Genomic DNA, 19,600 nt, shown 5'->3' with positions numbered 1-19,600 from the left:
GACTACAGGAGTCGATGGAAGAGGGCTCATGGGTTGATTTATTGCGTCTAGACTAGACGCAATAAATCGATCCCCACTGGATCGATCGCTGCCCGCCGAGAGAGAGAGAAGCCCAAAACAAAGTAATCTACCACTAGTCCTGAAAGAGATACCATTTATTCTCTCCATTTTACCATTTCCTTGTGATCAATGAAAGGGGCCCTTTGGAAATCTAGGTGGGTTCTGATTTTTCTAGTATCTTAATAACTGAGATACAAAGCTGACTAAATTCTGGCAAAAGAAAGAAAAACCTTTCAAAAAACCCTATGTATAAAGCTTATGAGTAACTGGCAGATCATATCCTCCATTTGCCCTAACAGAGTATGTTCAGATCACTTCCAGTAAAGTCAGCATATCAGCATCAGAGACGTGCTGTTAATGAAGGAACACAAGTTAGTTTTCATGCAGCCTCTTCTAGATGACACAGCAGAATTTATTTAACTAGTAAGCATCAGGTATCTGAACAGGCCTATTATTCACTTATAGCCAAACCCCTGACCCTGCTCCCTGGTGGGAGTTCGAGGGCTGGATAAAAATGTCTGACTTGCTGGAAGTAGCCCATGGGCTGTAGTTTGCCCACTTCTGCTCCAGGCCCTATCTGAAATACAAATGTATGCATCAGTTACACAAACACAACTGCTACCTCTTCACAAAATCATTTTCTTCTCTATCACCAGATGGGAGTAAAGAGTAAAACCACAAGAACAGAGTTTTCACTCCAGAGGTAAACCTACCCAAGTTCCTCCATCCATCGTTTGCATCGCTGCAGGACCTCTACCACTCAGAGCTCTGTGGAGGGGCTTCTTCAGGCTACCAGGAAAAGAGGAAGTTTGCGATGGAGATGGTGTTACTCTCACCATAATGCCCCAAATCTGCCCAGGACGGGAGCAGGTGCTTAAAATCACATATTAAAAACATCTCCGTTCTATACAGAGAAGGAATGATCAAGCTCACGATCAAATTAATGAATTTCCATGAAATTTAGGATTAGAACTTCCTTCACCTTATGATCTCCTAGCAGATAAACAACTGTATGTCTGAAAGAGGCATTTATATACAGGATACAGGTTTCCATGGGAGAAATGCCACCAGCCATAGAAATTTTGCCTGCTTAAGGACTGATTAACATTCTGCAGACCCTCCATCCATCCTATGCATACATACCAACTGCAAAGTCTACCTAAGGTACCATGCTATTAAGGAAGATTAAAATCCTAAGAAACCAAAGTGGAACGGCTGGATAACATCATGCAGACAGGAACTTTTGTTTAGCATTGTAAATGACTTCTAGTGCCCTAAATTTGAATTCATTTCTTGGTACTCAAGATAAATTTTCCTGGGGCAAAGTCTGTTTGTAAGCGATCAAATGTGACAGATTGAGTTAGGAAAAGATTAGACATATCAGCAAACATGCCAAATTGGTGCTATTGTAAACTGAAAGTTCCAAAATTTCAATTCATTGTGCCACTTGAAAATTTAGAACCTCCAACATGACAGCAGAAAATATGTGGGCTTTTCTTTTGGTGCAAGTACTGTTGGCATGAAATGTTCTTATATATCGGTAGAGCGTTGACAGCCTGGGAATGAACGTCTGAGACTGCCACTGAATTTCAAAGGCATAGCTGGGAGTTAGGCACTCACCTCCTGGTGAAAGTCCATGGAAGGTGGGTGCACAACTGCCCTACATGCCTTTGAACCTCTCTCCCCCATGTGCTTTTATTGTTTAACACTGTACAAGTATGTTTTGTTTTTAAATATTAGTTAAATAAACACATGGGATCTTTCAGCTGTGAGTCCAAATACTGTCAATATTAATATTCAGATTTTTTCCTATGACAAATTTACATTAGAGTTGTACCCGCCTAAGGCTGTTAAAGAAGCTGTGAAACAATTATTTATGATGGCCCATGCCATTGTAAGCTTTATTGAAGCTTATCAGTCAAGAAGCTGTATTGATTGTTTTACTATGAATTTTCAGACCTCAGCACTCAAAGCCTCTGAGGTGCAAAAGATGATGAGCTGGAGTCAACTGCACCATAAAATTCAATGTACAAAAATCTATATTTAGAAGACAATACAAGAAGAGAAAAATCAATTAATTTCAGTCTGAGTTTATTTAATATTTTTATCTAGTTCACTTTAAATAGAACATTAACTCCATCAATACTGGAAAGACATTGTGATAATACTTAAATTAAAAATGTAGTCCATCACTGCATCACTAAAAATTATATTCCCCAAGTGGAAATATAACTATTTTTCTAGTTTTAAGTAAGAGTTTATTGCACTTACCTTGGAAATATTTTTTTAAAAACATTCTATTTCTAGCAGATCAGTATAAATTGTCTGATCTTTATACTATTTTGTTCTGCTTAATAATATCATGAAACTGTACAGATCTTAGTTCTGTAGAAAAGCATTAATAGACTGAAGCTTCAAAAAAGAAAGTTAACAAAAAAAATATACCCATGATTTTTTTTTCTCCTCAGATCTATACTTTGGTCACTGAAGAATCTCCTTTATTTAATTGAAATCTATCAATAATATTCTTTAAACTAGGTTATATCATTTATATCGAACATTTCACACAAAATATATCTGATTGCAAGAGTTCAAAAATCAATGGGTGGAGAAATGGCATGTTTAAAAATGAGACAAGCTCCTTTAAACAGGAGATTGTAATCATTAAATAAATTCCTTCTTCGCTTCTCTGCTGATGTGTGTACACTTCTACATGTATTCCTAAATCATTCAAGCATAACACAATTTTTTTGGAATTTATGTTTTTTTCATTCCTTCTCATGCACAACTATTTATTGCAATAAAATATGTCTAGAGTCAGATTTCACTGGGGAAAGCAGCTCACTCCCAACTAGAAAGGTTAAGACAAAAATGTGAAGGTAGGTAATTACAGAAGAAATGCAGATAAGGCTCAGTGGCATTCAAGGAGACTAAAGCTTCAGATCTGTTAATCCTTTCAGATCAAACATAAATATTACAAGCTATCAAACAAATCTCTGCTTTATGAGAAAAGTCACTCTGATCACAGTCAAGCAAAATCTGCCACTAGACTGTTCTCTAAACTTCCAGATATTACATGTTATATAGTCACGCATAACAACATACTGTCAGTAAAACACTCACCAATCATTATGTATATTACTTTGAACATCTAGAAATGTGGAACAAAATTCTCTGCTGGTGCAAACTGGCACAGTGTCAGTGGAGTAGCATAAATCTGTCCCAGTGGAGAATTTGGCTCTTTAAGCTCTCTAATGTTACATTAAATATACTGTATATTAAATACAGGTGGGCCTTGATAATACAACGGGTGTGTATTGAATACACTGAGAATATGGTGAAATGTAATAGAAAGTGGTCAGTAATTTTGTGCAGTAATTGATTAAAACAGCAGCATACAATATGTTTCCTTTGTGCTTTTCCAGGAACAAAGAGGTTGGCCAAACAATCATCATATGAAAAAAGGTTAGGCAGATTGTACTGCTGCAATATTGATCACTCAGAAAACAAGAGCACTCTTAAAAGACTGAACACAGCAGGACTATATGTCCTGAATGTAGTTAAAAAGGAAACCGCAGGAACTTTCCATGAAGTTTGAAGAGTATAAGACATAAGAAAATAAAGCAAAATAAAATTAACTGCTGCTGCCATTTACTAGAAATGGCAAATGAGGCTAATGGGGGATGGCTGTTCTTTTAGCTTACTCTTATGAGGTTAACACTGGACAGGGAGAGCCTGAAGAAAAGGATTTGTGGTCACAACTTGAACCATGGGGCCAAAGACATTTACAAAGAGACATCTGCCCTACACTGAGGGGAAAATCTAAGTTCCTTCCCACTCTGAGTGGAACAGGTAGGGCTGCCAACCCTCCAGGATTGTCCGAGTGTCTCCAGGAATTAAAGATTAACCTTTAATTAAAGATTATGTCATGTGATGAAATCTCCAGAAATTCGTCCAACCAAAGTTAGCAACCCTAGAAACAGGTAGCAAATCTCAGAAAAGATCATCTGATTTTCTTTGTGCGCTTGATTTTCCACCCCCCCCTTTTGAGGAGTTTTGTCTTTAGAAGCTTGCAAGCTAATGTAAACATTTTGGATATGTGCGATTAAATTTTCAGTTAAAAAAACTGACAGCTACAAAGTGGGCAATACAACAGTAATGAGTTTGTGATTTAAGATAATTTTATCATAATTTTTTAAAATATATGTATATAAAATAACATGGATGGTCAAAATTGTTTAACAATAAAAGGGTAGGTCAAAATAGAGTTCTCTTCACCAACATTGGCACACAATTAAAAAAGGAGCTCACGAGATTCTCCTTGAAGGGTATTCTACCTTCCTCGAATTATAATCCTTTATTAAAGTACACACGTTCTAAACCAGGGCTGAACTCTTGGATCTTGGCTCGTAATTCTGGCTCCAAGCGTGTTACGGACATGGAACTAAACAAAAGAAAGATAGTAAAATGAGTACACATAAAAATGTTTGGATCTAAAATAAAAAAAAGATGATGAATCTGCTCAAGGCTTTTTGGACTAGGAAGGGTGGTTCTGGATCTATTTTTTCCCCCTAATATGATGTTCTTAGATCAGAAGCAAAATAACTTAACCTGCTTGGTAATGAGATGTTCTGCCTATTCAAGAAATAGCTGCTGCTCTAGTATCTTGGACTTTAACCATGATGGTTAGGTTCTCATGTAAATGTAGTGCTGGAAGATACAAACTATACCCTTTTACGAGACTTTCAAAAAATAGTGTATTTGGCTGCTTCTGACGACTGTGTTATTTTATTCTGTTGAATCAAAGGAACTAGTCTGTAGATGCAACATTTATTTTTCATTTGTAAAATGAACTCATTTGACAAGACATGTAACAGCTGCAATTTCTTAAATACATTATTTTTAAATTAATTTCCCTATAAAATTAGTGAGTCAACACAGGACACATGAAGGTGAATTTCAAGAAGCACTGATCTGACTCAGGAATAGCATGTGCTCACTACACTGACTTGCCAGTGCAACTGTGTCAATCCAACTCAACATAGCCCTGCCGTGTTCCTTGCTATTGCAGCTCTTCCGGCCTGTTCTCAGCCAGGAGGGCAAACAATGTGTAATTGCATTGTTGGAATCAAGGGAGTTACACCAGTGTAAAAATTATGTAAGTGAAATGAGAATGAAACCCAGGGTTTCCAGAAGAGAAAAGCCAGTGGACTCACCCACTAATTTTGTTAACCAACTAACTTCCAGCTGCAACATTTAAATCACATTAAGTATTTTTTCCACTTGATGCAGTAATCATGACTTCCATTAATGACAAAAGACAAGAACACATGTCAGTGGAGTTTTTACACCAAGTTTGCATAATGTATTGCATTTGAGCTGACCTTAATATTTAGTCTTTCCAGGCTGCTTCAGGATCTCATGGACAATGAATGTCGTCAGCTCCATGTTTATTTTCAAACAAAGCTAATGGTTCTGAGACACATTAACATGGATGAGGCTCTTACCTGGGGACAATCTTATTACTCAAACTACAAATAAAGCGCACACACTTCCGGTGGCATCCATTCAGTGTGAGTTTTCAAATGAAAAAAATGGATCTCACCACTTTTTTTCATACATTAAAATGACGCCACCACCTTAAGGCACAAATATGCATTCTTTTGAGCACATCATCTTCCCCTCTTTGAATCCCTCTATTGATTCCTCACTGTGCTGTGTATCAGATCCAAGCTCCTTGTTCTGACATTCAAGGCCTCACATTATTCAACCCCAATATATATGTCCAACTGTTTCCTTTTCTCCATTCACCCCATCTCTCTGTTCCATCACTGATACCCACTTTAACATCTCCTTTGCATCCCCTCCACTCCTGCTTCTGTATCTTCTTCAGATCTGCCCCGCAACAGGAATGCCCTCTCAAACCCCAAATCCTCCCCTCTCATTCAAATCCCTCCTAAAACTCATTTCTGACACCTAGCCTATCAGAAGTTAAACCCCACGCTCCAACTAAACGGAACTATTAATATGCGCACCTGCCTTACTAAATAACTGTGGCAACTGTCTTTTCTTTCCTCCCATATGTCACATGTGAATTTAGATTGTATGCTCTTTGAGGCGGTGGTGAGGGGGGCGGCATTTATTTACTTTTTGCTGTGGAACGTCTTGCATGCTTCAGGGCTCTCAACATTAAAAGAATAAAAAAACTCACATGTACCTTTTTTGAGGAAACAATGCACAGCACAGAGGTGTAGCAAACACCAAACTATAAAAGACAAAAATAAGATTACAATATTTAGGGTAGAATCATACTTTTCCAAAAAACATTGCTAGACACACAATTCAATCATTTTATTCTCTTTTCTTCTCAAGGACGGCAGGGCCCAGTCCTGTGACATGAAGTCAATTCTCCACTGCCTTGCACTATGTGTAGTCATTTACACCTATACAGAGTGCAAAGAGGGTGCAAAGCACTATCACCCATATAAAGCAGTAAAAATCTGATATTTCACACCCACTTTTCATAGATATAAGTGATGCACAAGAGGTTAGGTAATGAAGAATCAAGCCCCTTATTGACTTCCATGAGAGTTGACAGCATTCACAACATTACAGGAATAGGTTCTATATTATCACCTGTTTAGGCAGTGGTCAAAACAGCTTATTTTAATCAGTTGCAGGCCTGAGCCACCACCCGTATCCCCTTCTGCCCCCTTTCTTTGCTGGTTATATCTACATTTGTAATTTCTCCATGCTGATGGCTACCATAAAAGAAGCAATGGAAGCAAGAGATTCGTGATTCATTTTTTAAAAAACGAATAGGTAATACGATATAGAATATATCATTTACATCTGCTCAATCTCGTTAACACCTCATCTCACAGAAGGAATGAATCATTTCTGATGCTCATTGGCTTTACTGCCCAAAAACATACAGCCTTGATTTGCAAATTGTGCCTCTTTACATCTTCCAAGGAAGCTATAGTCACACTTGTTCAAAATAGTAGACAAGAAACTCACTCACCAGACTCCAACTAATCCAACTTGAATGGGAGCACTCATCCATGGGAACCGCTGTGTTAAAAATAATTATTACATAGTGAATCAAGTGTGGTTTTCCCTCCCCACAGTTTTGAAGATTTCATGTACTCATAAGAGAGGGACTGACAGCTGCTAAGAGCTAAACATTGTGCAGATATACTGCGCAAGTTCTCCCCACAGCTTTGCCAGCACACTTCAATCCTGACCTCTAACATTGCTAAATTTGAGGGCCTAGTCCCAAGTCCTCTGAAGTCAGTGGAAAGAACCCCATTGACATCAATGTATATTGGATCAGATCTGAGTAAGTCTCCACTAGGAACTAGATTAATAGATGTCTGACAACCCACTTTGCTCATGACCAGATTCTGATTTGAGTCTAGGGACCAGTTCCGTGATGAGACTGCTTTGTGCTGCACTGCTTCAGAATGTAGCAGCAGCATCAGTGTCTGCCCCTGAGAGGATCAGCCCAGTGAAAACAGAACCATATGGCAGACTAGAGGCTCATATGCTGCCCATCTTCCTACCAACATAAGGAATTTGGTCAAGACAGCCCTGTGCTGTATTGAATCCTGGCTATTGTTTCAATCTGTTGTGCACCCTCAAGGTGCTCTAACTTATGCCTGAGGACTTGCCAGCAGCTGCTTAAGGATCATGGGAGTGCCAAGGTAAGGTTTTGCACCAGCCTCTCTCCTCACCCCTTGATTTGTTCTGTATGCTTCTCAGCTATCGCTGAGGTTCTGGCTCTAAACTCCTATGGATAAAACTAGTACTGTGCAACCGTGCGAGGGCCCCACTCCTTTTACAATTAAAGAAAAACATAAAATAGAAGCTGTGATTTGTTTAGCAGAGCAAAATAATTTTTTTTAATATAAATGTGATATTTATGGCTGGTTCATCTCTATTGCACTTTCTTTTGCAAATCTCATCAAAAGTACTTGGAAAGAAGACAAAACTTTTATTGCAGGTCTTTAGATGATTTTTTTAAAAAAATACTATGTTAGCATTTTAGTTGAAATTAAATACTAATGAAATAAAACCAGACTGTTTAATGAAACTCTGTTATGATGGGCGTTTTCATTATCATCAAACGAAGGTCTCTAAAAAGCATGAAACACACAATTGCTATCACAACAACATGTTGATTTGAAACAAAGCAGTTAATTAGCTAAGATTACACATTACAGTTGGTAAGTATAAAGATGATGTGTCTACAAGAAGCATTCCTCAAGCTGTAGGAAACTGGTGAACTAACAACAAAAGTGAATGTCAGTATTTTGGAGGGAAAAATGGAAGCAATAGGGAATGAAGGCAAAAAGGAATTTTAGAAAGTATGACAAGGTTGGTGCTAAAAGATCACATCAGAAACAAAGAAGTGGGAAAACAATACTGGAATTAGCTCTTTCCTCAGGGACAGAGAGGAAATAACATAGCAGATTGTGCCCTTCTTTGTTTGAGGCAGTCTGTAGTCCAGAAATGGCTGCAGGAGAGAACGGTCCAATTCATCAATTACCTACAAAAGTAGACAACAGATGGAAAAAAGCAGCATCAAGGTGATAAAGGAGGATGAATTCAGTGGTGCTGCACTGTTCTGATATTCCATTAATGCATCTTCATCTGATCTTTGCCCCAGATAGATTGGTTCAAAAGGCTTTAGTTTCATACGGCGGGAGAGTTAATGATAAGAGATGGCGGGAACAGCACCATAGGAGCAGAAGTTCTTGGAAACTCTATGCTTATCATAGCTTGTGTACCAGCAGCAGAGGACTGTGGGATTGCTATCCTCTTTGTGGGAACGTTAGTCAGATTCCTCACTGTGAAAGGCTATGATCAAGGGGAGGATTATGGTTGAGAGATTTCAAGTATTGAAAACTGAGGGAGTTGAAATAGTCTCATAATACAGAGGCATCAGGTCACTTGGGGTATATAAGACAGATCTGTGCTTTTTCACAGTAAAGCACAGTGGTATATAGCCTTCATCTGAGTGGGATAGTACTTTGAAAAACACAGGTGTGTCTAACAGCCTAGGCAGCATCATTAGCATAAACTGGTTTGTTTGATGAAACGTTTTTTGTTTCATGACAGTAGTATGTAAAAAACACCTGTTAGGCAGATAAAGTTCTGACCTTTATTTTCCAAGAATGCTGCTGGACAATGCTAATATTAAAAAGAACAGGAGGAAGAAGCCAGCATTAAAGATAAGTTTTAAGAACAAATATCTAGGAGGCTGAAAATACGTAAAATACACTTAACTAAAAACAAGTTAGAGGCATCAGACTCAGAATGTGCATCTGTCTGGAGCAAAAACAAAAACAAAGAAGCACAAGATAACAAAATAATTTGGTGAATACAATTCTCCCACTGAACTCAGGAAGACAGTAGTTCTGAATGTACCAGGACTTAACTTCCAGATGGTTTGTGTGGCAGGTGTCATTGTTGGATAGCGCACATAAAGAGGTTGTAGAAATGAAAATTAAATATGAAAACTTAGTATTTTAGTTACTGCTTCTATTCACTGTTAGAAGAACTTATGAATCTGCCACCTTGCCCAGTGTGACTATGCACGATTTGCAATTAGATAAATAAATAACATGACTGGAAGCAGTTAAGGAATTAGAGGCATATGGAAGGAACTTGAATGTATCATAGGATAGTTCTTTGAAGAGCAGAACTATATGAGAGAAGACTACAGAACAGGCTTTCTTTCTAATTAGAGAAAAAAGTTTGCAATGGTTGTTACAGTTGCAAACTAAGAAAATCTGATTAGATGGTTATATTACGTGAATGAGGAAAAAATACACAGGAATCAACCTGAATATCAGAAATGATGTATAGAGCAACAGGAGAACGTAGGATGAGAACCTGTATGAGAAATTATATGAATTTATGAACCATGTTAGAATTGGTTTAAAAATCTCCAAGTTCAGGTGGCAACAGCGATTTTCAAAAGTTTATATAGAAGAAGCATCCAAATTGCCTCTAATGGAAGGGTTAGATGAGATGGAAGTGTACCTATAAACTCTGCATTTCTATACTAACATAGTTTATGGCTCCTGCCACTGGCAGCAGCTATTGTGACTTGGTTTTCAGACATATATACCCAAGCACGAATCAACAGAGATGATGAATATAAGTAATAATCATGTAGTCATATGGCCTTTGTTTTTATTTCCAATATCAATGGAGTTTACCATGATACCATTAAAACTGTTAGACAAGAAGAAACAGAAAAGAGACGATATTCTATGGCAGAATATAAAAAAATGAAGACTTGCTGATTGACACGCATTTGTTTATTTTCAGGCTTTTTGGTCTCAAAGGTATGTCTTCACCGCAAATAAAAACCGGCAGCTGGCCCATGCCATTTGACTTGGCCAAGGGGCTGTTTAATTGCAGTGTAGATGTTCAGGCTTGGGCTGGATCCTGGGCTCTAGGACTCTCTAAGGTGGGAAGGTCTTGGAGCTTGGTCTGCAGCCCAAGCCCAAACATCTACACCATGGTTTGAACAGTCCCTTAGCCTGAGTTCTGCAAGCCCGAGTCAGCGGGAACAGGCCAGGTGCAGGTTTTTAATTGTTGTGTAGACATACCCCAAAAGAGTTTTACAGGCACATAAGAATTATTTTTCTGGAATGCCGGTGTGCAAAGCAAAGACTGAGGTACATGTGTTAGTAAAGCAGATTGTAGGTGGTGGTGTCACAATACTGCAGGTGGAATGGTGCTTCTGGAAACCTCAAGAGGACATGCACAAGCTGCTAGTTAAAAATGCAGCTCATTCCTTAATAGTTTTAGAACTAATCTACACCAAATGTTACCACTGACTAATTGCAGAGCAAGATTTCACCTGAACTCACAGTCTGTGAGGCTGAGGGGAAGGAACAGGAGAGCATAAACGATCATGATGGTACCAAAGAACATTGAGTAGCCACTGAAGAAATCTCTCATGTATGCTGATCTGCAAAATTTACAACACCCTTATGTTGATTATACTGCACAATAAATACTTGAAGTTTGACTCCAAAGACACACTGATTCCTCCTTCACTCTTTTTGCCATAAATGTCATGTTTCTGCCATGCAAGTTGATATGACACATGACTATTCTTTCATGCCGTGCACATGTACAACCATTTTTGCTCTAAATTTGCAACCCCTTAGATTTCAGAAAACAAATGTCCTTGCTCTTTATGGACAGTGAGTTTTCAGGTGCACTGGTGTAGTTATCATGCCTCAAGTAGTCTAAAGGTCAAAGGAAGTCCATGAATAAGAGGTAGGTCAAATCAATGTATATTTCATTTATACTAGGGAAAACATGATGTGTGTATATGGGAGCTTCACTGCTATCAGTTAGGAGAACCATGCAGTTTAAGTCTCTAGAGTAAAGATTTTCATTCCAAAATTCAGCAGCTATATTCCCTGTCTTAGCACTGTGAACACAAATTTCTGAAGAAGTGAGCATTTCAGGAAAATGTAGTTTTCTAAATTTGAGGATAAAAGAAAATAAAAATTAAACAGTCTTATGGAAATGCATATTTATATACACATGTGTGTGTGCATGTGCACACACAGTGTATATTTCAGTAGTGTAGTTGTGAAATCTAAACTCAACATAAAGACCATGAAGAACAGAAATATAAGAAATAATTCCTCAGAGTCAACTAAACATGTAATCTAAAAACTGATTACACTAAAAATATACCTTTCCAAGGAGTGTCGGTAAGTTTATACACAGTACTTCCTTTCTGCTTCTAACAATAAGCATCTTCCTAACTCAACTTGTGTGTTTCCCATACAAAGATATGAAATTGTCCATAGTCACTCATGCAAAAGGAAGCCAGGGACATTAATGGGCAAAGAAATTCTACCTTTGTAACTAAAATACAGCCTTGGCTCAGGTCTCATGTGAAATCTGTATGATATTTTATTCATAATGTAGTAGTTATTACTGCTGATTACAACCTGATGTAAAAGATAAACCAAAATATCTTAATAGATCAGTATTAGATTTATATGAACATAATATGAACAACTAGATAACGACATCACACTACATTAGCTTCAATAAAATATGAGAAACATATCATACTTGTTGAAACATGCACACCCAATATTTGGTTTACCCATCATTCTAATGGGTCATTTTCAAATCAGATTTTTTTACACTTCAAGATACTTTTTGACTGCACCTAAGCGGAACCTCTCTTTATTGACCAAAACTTAAAAAAAAAAATATTAAAATGATTTGCATTGTACTTGTAATAAATTCAGTGTTTACAAGTATTCCACTGAAACAAGCAAATCTTGCTGAATAGAGAAGAATTGCATATTTTAGAATTTTTTTTAAAAGATAGTTATTGTATTTTATAATTTGGTAGGCTCATTCATTTTTTGGGTGGGTGGGAGCAAAGGGAAGGTAGGTGATACAAACATCATTCGAAAATAGATTGCCATCTGTGTGCAGCCCATTGTGTTAGCTGATTCAGATAAATGTTCCTTAGATTTTAACCAAAATATCATCTACACATACACGATGCTATGCAGAGTAATCTACTCAGTCCTTTCATACAACTTTTATTTAGACTGTGCTGAGGTGAAGGCCAGGGACCGTTCAAATGAATTATTTAAATAATTCATAATACTTCAATAGCACCTCTGATCAGAGCAATATAAAGCACGCTGCCAACCTTAAGCAAGCATAACACCCTATTATTTCTGCTTTACAAATGGGGAAACTGAAGCACAGGCAAGTTAAAGAGCTAGATTCTATTTGGTGCTGAGCAACTCATTTGAAGTACTTAAGCACATGCCTAAGAACCCACAGACTTCGATGGGGCTTCTGCACGTGCTTAATGTAAAGCATGTTCTGAACTGTGTTCGTGAACTGGGGCTTAGCTCCCTCAACTCCCATTGTCTTCAATGGCAGTTGAGGGGACTGAATATCTTCAAGGAGCTGCTCAGGTCCTCACAGGATGGAGCCCTAAGTGATATGACAAGAGTCAGAAATTCTTGACTGGCAGAACAACCTTTAACCATTAGACAGCATTTCCGAACTATTCAGTAAAAGATTTAATAATTTAATTTGCAAAACTACATTACTGAAAATATTCCAAATGTTTCTTTATGCATATTCAGAAACAAAATGTTTCCTTTTCTAGGGAATATAATAGTTAGCTGTTGGGTCATAGAATCATAGAAGATTAGGGTTGGAAGAGACCTCAGGAGGTCATCTAGTCCAACCCCCTGCTCAAAGCAGGACCAATCCCCAACTAAATCATCCCAGCTAGGGCTTTGTCAAGCCAGGCCTTAAAAACCTCTAAGGATGGACATTCCACCACCTCCCTAGGTAACCCATTCCAGTGCAGATGTAGACTAACTTTTTGTTTCTCTGTGTATTTGTGGTTAAGTAACTTAAACAATGTTTTCTGAAAATACAAATATTATTGAAAATATAACATTGTAATCTTTCTTCATGTAATATTTACTTAATACTTTGTATATGAAATACATGTGAATATGTCCTATATGCACATATTTAGCAACAGGGTCTTACCTTTAAAAAGGCTTTTTTTTCCAATGTATTCATTATAAAGGGAGGAATAGCTGAAAGTCAGAAAATAAAAAACAAAACAAAACAAATGCTTAATTCTTTGCAAACAACACATATTTTTCCATAAACCTTTTTGCAGCAGTTTAGAACACTAGTTGGAAATCTTATGCCACCTTTAGAATCTGGAATACTTTTCGGTGACTTCTTGGAATGTGAACAATAACATCCAAATAGCTTAATTATGACAGTTTCAATATTTACACATATCTCTATCAATGTGTGCAAGCATTTTGCTTGGACAATTCAGTCTATTGTAAATTTTCCTCATTCTGGAGCAGACTCATCTTCTCCTCATTTTCCCCCAGTGCTCCTTTCCCATTGAGTAGGCTGTTCTAGTGGCATCTCCACGTTCCCCACAACTCCAGGTCAAAAAGAGCAGCTGATTTTCAGCAAGCTGAAAGCATTGGTTAGTAGGACCCATTAAAAGCAGTAAGGAGGTGATACACCATCATCTCCTTCTACTGCTTGGCTTTTACCAGCCTGCACACAAATTTTAACATTTACATCCATTGTGAGATTACATTATCAAGGTATTCGCCTAAATTAGTGTAATACTAATCACAGAAAAAACTATTTCTCTTACAGTAGAATCATCTTAATTGAGACACCTCAATGGATGACCTATCATCCTAATTAAGCACCTGCCTTGATTAAAAGGAGTACACTTTAAAGCAGCCAGTTAAGACTTAAAATGAAATGAGCACCATAATGAAGATTTCACTGCTTTTCATTTTGATCTGACTTTCCTTTTCCTGCTTCTCCTCTGCCCTTCACAACCTCTCCTTATCTTTATTTGACAACTTTTCTTCTAACACATTGGAATGGAAAATTTCTCACCTATTTAAAATATGGTTAAGCACTCAACAACCCAGCACTGGTTAAATATGTCCAGACTTTTAGCTAAATCTGTTCCATTTGAGTAGAAGTTACCACCACTCGCTGACAGCAGCCTAAGAACCATATTCTCAGAAGTATTTAGGCAACTAGTTCCTATCGATTTCAACAGCAGTTAGGGAGCTAAATAACTTTGAAGATTTGGGCCTAAGGCTCTGTCTACACTATCACTTATGTCAGTAAAACTTATGTCACTCGGGGGAGTGACAAAAACATCCCCTTGAGAAACAAGTTTTGTTGTCATAAGTGGAAGTGTGCACAGTGCTGTCAGCGGGAGAGCTTCTCCTGCCGACATAGCTACTGCTGCTTGTTGATGTGGTTTTATGATGTCAATGGAGAGCTCCCTTCTGTTGGCATAGAGCGGCTACATAAGCCATCTTACAGCGGCGCAGGTGCATCGGTACAGCTGTGCTGCTGTAAGACCCCTAATGTAGCCATGGCCTAAATCTCTTCCCAGGGAATCATTCCAATAAATTCTGTTCCAGTTAAGAGGAACACATAGCATGGTTCCTCCTGGAATGTCTAAACAAAGGTGCAACTATTGTCTCTACAACCTTAGGAGGGTTTGATCTATTAGAGAAACATTTACGTAGAATTCAGCATCTCTCTAGCTGTGTTTATTCTAACAACTATAGGACAATCATTAGGTTTGACTAAAGTTATACTAACCCATGCCAGGGGCAGCCATGAGAATCCTTGAGACAACCACCTGAGTAATGGCCTGCTGAGCAGCTTTGGCTGATTCACCTAACCTGTTCCCATTTTCATCTGTAACAGGGATACCAAATTTGAGTTCCCTGTTGAATAAAAAAAAAAAGTTAAATAACAATTAGTGGCACTCATTTTTATCCTTTTTTGTCATCTGATCCTAAATGATTTTGCTTCCTTTAACTATGTCAAACTGAAAAAATACTTCCAAGCAAGAGACATAGGCCATGTGTACACAGCTTTCGTCCTTAAAACTTTTGTTGTTCAGGGGCATGAAAAAAACACCCCCTGGAATGATAAAAGTTTTGACAATGGAAAGCACCAGTAGGGACAGCACTCTCCCAGCGACAAAGCTACTGCCCCTCGTTTGGAGTGGTTTCATTCTGTCGCCAAGTGAGCTCTCTCCTGGTGGCAAAGAGCTGCTACATTGTGCACCTTACAACCGTGCGGTTGCAGCGGCACAACCATGCTGTTGTAAGGTGCGCAGTGTAGATATAGCTGTAATATTTTATGAACTTTAAGTGAAGACTTCAGAGAGCTTTTAAAAAATAACTCCTTTGGTGCCAAACAAAAATATTTCTCTTGTTATCTTGTAGGCTAAACATAGGGATTTTTTTTGCAGCGGATTGGGGGTGGGGGTGGGGGATAAACACACTAAAGAGTGCTTCTCTACACTGTGCACAGTTAACAAAAAAGAATTAGCTAAATTCATGGAGGACAGGTCCATCAGTGGCTATTAGCCAAGATGGCCAGGGATAAAAACCTATGCTGTGGGTGCCCCTAAACCTCTAACTGCCAGAAGCTGGGACTGGATGATGGGATGAATCACTTGATCAATTGCTTTGTTTTGTTCATTTCCTCTGGAATCATCTGGCACCAGCAACAGTTGGAAGACAGGATTCTGGGCTAGATGGACCATTGGTCTGACCTATTACGGCCATTCTTATGTTCTATAAATCTCTATATATCAGGTCTTGAAGGACAGGTACTTGGCTTTTGAGATCCAAGAGCAAAGATCAATTGGGATACTTATCTTGAGAGAACAAAGATGCTCTATTTTATACTTGGGGTATTTAATCAAATGCCTTTAAAACCTAAAAAAGGCTGCCCTTGAAATGCCATACTTGACACTGAAAACAACTAAACTAGGTAGAAACATTACAAAACGGATAAATTAACTAAACAAAACAAGTAGTTCATCTGCTAGCGTTGCCACAAAAATTACATTTCTTCTAGAATGAATGTATCACATTCTCTTTCTTACCTTTGCCTCATTAATGGAATATTAATGCAATTAGCAGCAGCTACAGCAGCAAAAGGAACAAAACGTCCTATAAGGGGCGAGACATGCTGTGAAAAGGGGAGGAAAAGGTTTTCAGGTTTCACAATCTTTTTAAAGGGTTTTCTTAAGCCATTTTTTTTTTTACATATAAAGCAGATTGTTCTCTTTGACTTAAAATTCAGAGATCCCACTGTGAAGTCAAGGGCAAAAAAAAATCTGACATAAAACTTTTAACTGAAAAAACTGACAACTCTCTCTGTCAGGTGAAGCATTGGCAGGAAGGTTGAAGGAGAGATAGTCTTGACTATTATCATCACCGTTGCCTAGAAGTGTGAGCTTCCTGACACATCCACCAGCATAATAGCAAGGAGTGGCACCAAAGAGACCTTAAATTTAATTCCATCCACTGGCAAGGTTATATCCACCAGGCATCAATATTAATAGCTTTGTAACTACGGGCACTGACTATACAGAAGCTATTGATCAAATCAATATGTTGTATAATCTGTTATGCTCTACTTAAAATAGAGTCTCTTGAACATTTCGCCATTACTGCATTTTATCCAAAATTGAAATTTAACGAAAATATGTAAGACATGCTATTATTTGGGGGGGGCGGGGAGCGGGTAAAGGAAGAGGAAAAGGTAAAGCATCTTCTTTCATGGTAAATCTGAGGATTTAGTTAAAGAACTAGACAATTTTCAACCTGGAATCACTTTAACAGAAACATCCAGACATACTCCAAAGCAGCTTCATTCACTCTGTAATGCCAGTTTGGGACAGAGTTGCAAAAAACTGCAAAAATCGCAGGCAAAGAAATGTGTATCTTCACTCATCATTGAAGTACTCAAACACATATTAAAATTAAGCATTTGGGGAACAAGAATATATAAGCTCAACAGAATCCTTGTGCAGGACCAGGTGATAAAAAAACTTCAATTTCCTACATTTTAAAAGTGAAAGCAACATAAATATAAAAAGGGAAGTAGTGAAAACTGTTGCAAGTATTGCTATTGCAAAATATAGTATTCTTGCAAAGTTTACAAATTTCAATTGAAGATTTTGATTGGAAAAATCTTCTCGACATATTTTCAGGAGTTTTGACAACAACAATAAGTAATAGTAGATAAACAGGTACATGAATAACTACATCCTACATAAATATTGCTTTATGCTTAAATATCAGACTACTTATTTCACACTTTGGCTATGTCTACAGTGCAACTGAAATGCAGTCAAAGGTGTGATTGCAGCTGGAGGAAGCATACCCACGCTAGCTTTAATCTAGCTAACCTGGCTAACACCACAAGTACATACCCAGGGACTCAGAAGGGCTCAGACAGCCTACGCCAGGGTCTGTGGCGTCGTGTCTTCACCGCTATTTTTAGCCATGTTAGCTTGACTAAAGCTAGTGTGGGTATGCCTACCTGAGCGCAGTCACATCCTTGATTACATTTTGACTGCAGCAGAGCCGTAGCCTTTGACACATATGGCCAAATTTTCAGCCAGGCTGAGGTTCAGCCTTCACGTTTGCTGGTTCAGTTTTGTATCTACAAATATGTTCCTGCACATTTTGTTCACCTGAATGGATTATGAGCATATATATCTTAGTGCTTACTGGTCTAATTTCCTGATTTTCTTCCAACAGATTCTTAGATATGTAACGCTGCCAGTGTAAAAATGGAGCACATGCAATTTGCACTATAAGAGGGAGGGATGGGTCACTGAAAAATCAATCTGCAGTTCTGAATGAGCAGTAGTAATTATAGTTCCATAATGGGAATTGTGTTTAACAAGATGTAGAGGTACCAGAGGATGACTAAGCCACTAAAATTCTACAAAACATAAAAGTTTAACTAAGAAAAATTCAATACCTTGGTTAGTGCATTAAGTCCTAGAGCTGTTGCTACAGCACCTGTAGTGGCAGAAACATAGGCTGTTCCCAGCTGGCTAAAACAAAAATAAAAATGACTGCACTTGCACAACCTGCATTTGTATTAACTTGCAATATCTTCAACTTCTAAAACAACATGCATCAATACTGTACTAAAATAACTTAGTTTAAAAACAAAGTTGCATTTTATTAATGTGGAATCAAATTTCTCTCTGAATCTTATCCTGTTCATCGCATTTTAGCTTTCGCTTATATGTTCAACTCTCTGAACTGAGGCTGTGAAGGATCATATGTCCTATATTTAATCTGTTGATGTCCTTAATTAAAGACATTAACCAAAGCTTCTGACAAGGTAACAACCTAATTTAGCATTTTTAAATGACTGGTTAAACAGTGCAATGAAGATGTCTATTAGAGATTACGTTGGCATTTAAAAGATTGTTTAACTCATAGAAGTTATATTCATTTTTAAAAGGTTAAACATGAATCTCAAATCATTCTCAAGCATCGCTTTGCAACTGTGCTAACTTGTTAGCACGCACTCACACTGATTTGTGCAGTGACTCATGCCCACATACTGAATCAGAAATTACTGAAGCTCAACCACCTTTAGATAGATGGCAGTGCTGGTTACAAAGATATTTGAACTATTTGGTTAAGCATCTGACCTGACAGTAATTGGGGCATCTCCACTTCTGTTGGTGTAATTCACAATAGCGTTGAAGGACTGGTTAATCCACTGCCAGAAGACCACTGCTGGAGTAGTTCTTAAAACAAGAAAAAGTGGTTTTTTTTAAAATGGACATTAACAAAAGAGCGATGTTATACCAAGCAAGGTGCGTATGAACCTGAAAAGCTGCTTGGCTGTTCTTATTTCTCTGATCAAAGTTATTCCAAAGTACTTCAGCCAATCAGAAAGTAGTTTATTAATCAAAATACAGAATATGTTTTTAAACAAACACAACTAAAAACCATATCAGCTGTCAGTATAATAAAGCACAACTTAATTATTCACTCAAGATGGGAGGTGAATTGCAACAACTGAGACATTATGGCAAAAGCTTCACTTTTAAAAATTGAACAAAAGTATACGAACTTACTTCCATCTTATGACTACATTT

The 19,600-nt window shown here is 37.8% G+C and overlaps 1 protein-coding gene across 4 annotated transcripts in view; it reads right to left on the bottom strand.

Moving 5' to 3' along the window:
- Nucleotides 1-2,134: 2,134 nt before the first annotated feature.
- SFXN1 (sideroflexin 1) overlaps nucleotides 2,135-19,600 on the bottom strand; it is a 35,258-nt gene continuing 17,792 nt past the window's right edge. For 2 of the 4 annotated variants that reach the window (XM_032801484.1, XM_075068116.1), the window contains 8 exons: nucleotides 19,148-19,246; nucleotides 18,460-18,535; nucleotides 16,568-16,653; nucleotides 15,265-15,392; nucleotides 13,645-13,694; nucleotides 7,085-7,134; nucleotides 6,278-6,325; nucleotides 2,135-4,504 (listed from right to left, as the gene is read on the bottom strand). In XM_032801484.1, coding sequence (XP_032657375.1) covers nucleotides 4,408-4,504; nucleotides 6,278-6,325; nucleotides 7,085-7,134; nucleotides 13,645-13,694; nucleotides 15,265-15,392; nucleotides 16,568-16,653; nucleotides 18,460-18,535; nucleotides 19,148-19,246 — 634 coding nt within the window. In that variant the 3' untranslated portion in view covers nucleotides 2,135-4,407. Of the gene's footprint in view, nucleotides 4,505-6,277; nucleotides 6,326-7,084; nucleotides 7,135-10,939; nucleotides 11,051-13,644; nucleotides 13,695-15,264; nucleotides 15,393-16,567; nucleotides 16,654-18,459; nucleotides 18,536-19,147; nucleotides 19,247-19,600 lie in introns of those variants that run through there. The other 2 variants (XM_032801485.1, XM_075068117.1) reach the window with 2 other exon arrangements.

Source organism: Chelonoidis abingdonii, chromosome 7, assembly GCF_003597395.2.
Source record: "Chelonoidis abingdonii isolate Lonesome George chromosome 7, CheloAbing_2.0, whole genome shotgun sequence".
Taxonomy (NCBI): domain Eukaryota; kingdom Metazoa; phylum Chordata; order Testudines; family Testudinidae; genus Chelonoidis; species Chelonoidis abingdonii.
This window is presented reverse-complemented; position numbering and strand designations above follow the sequence as displayed.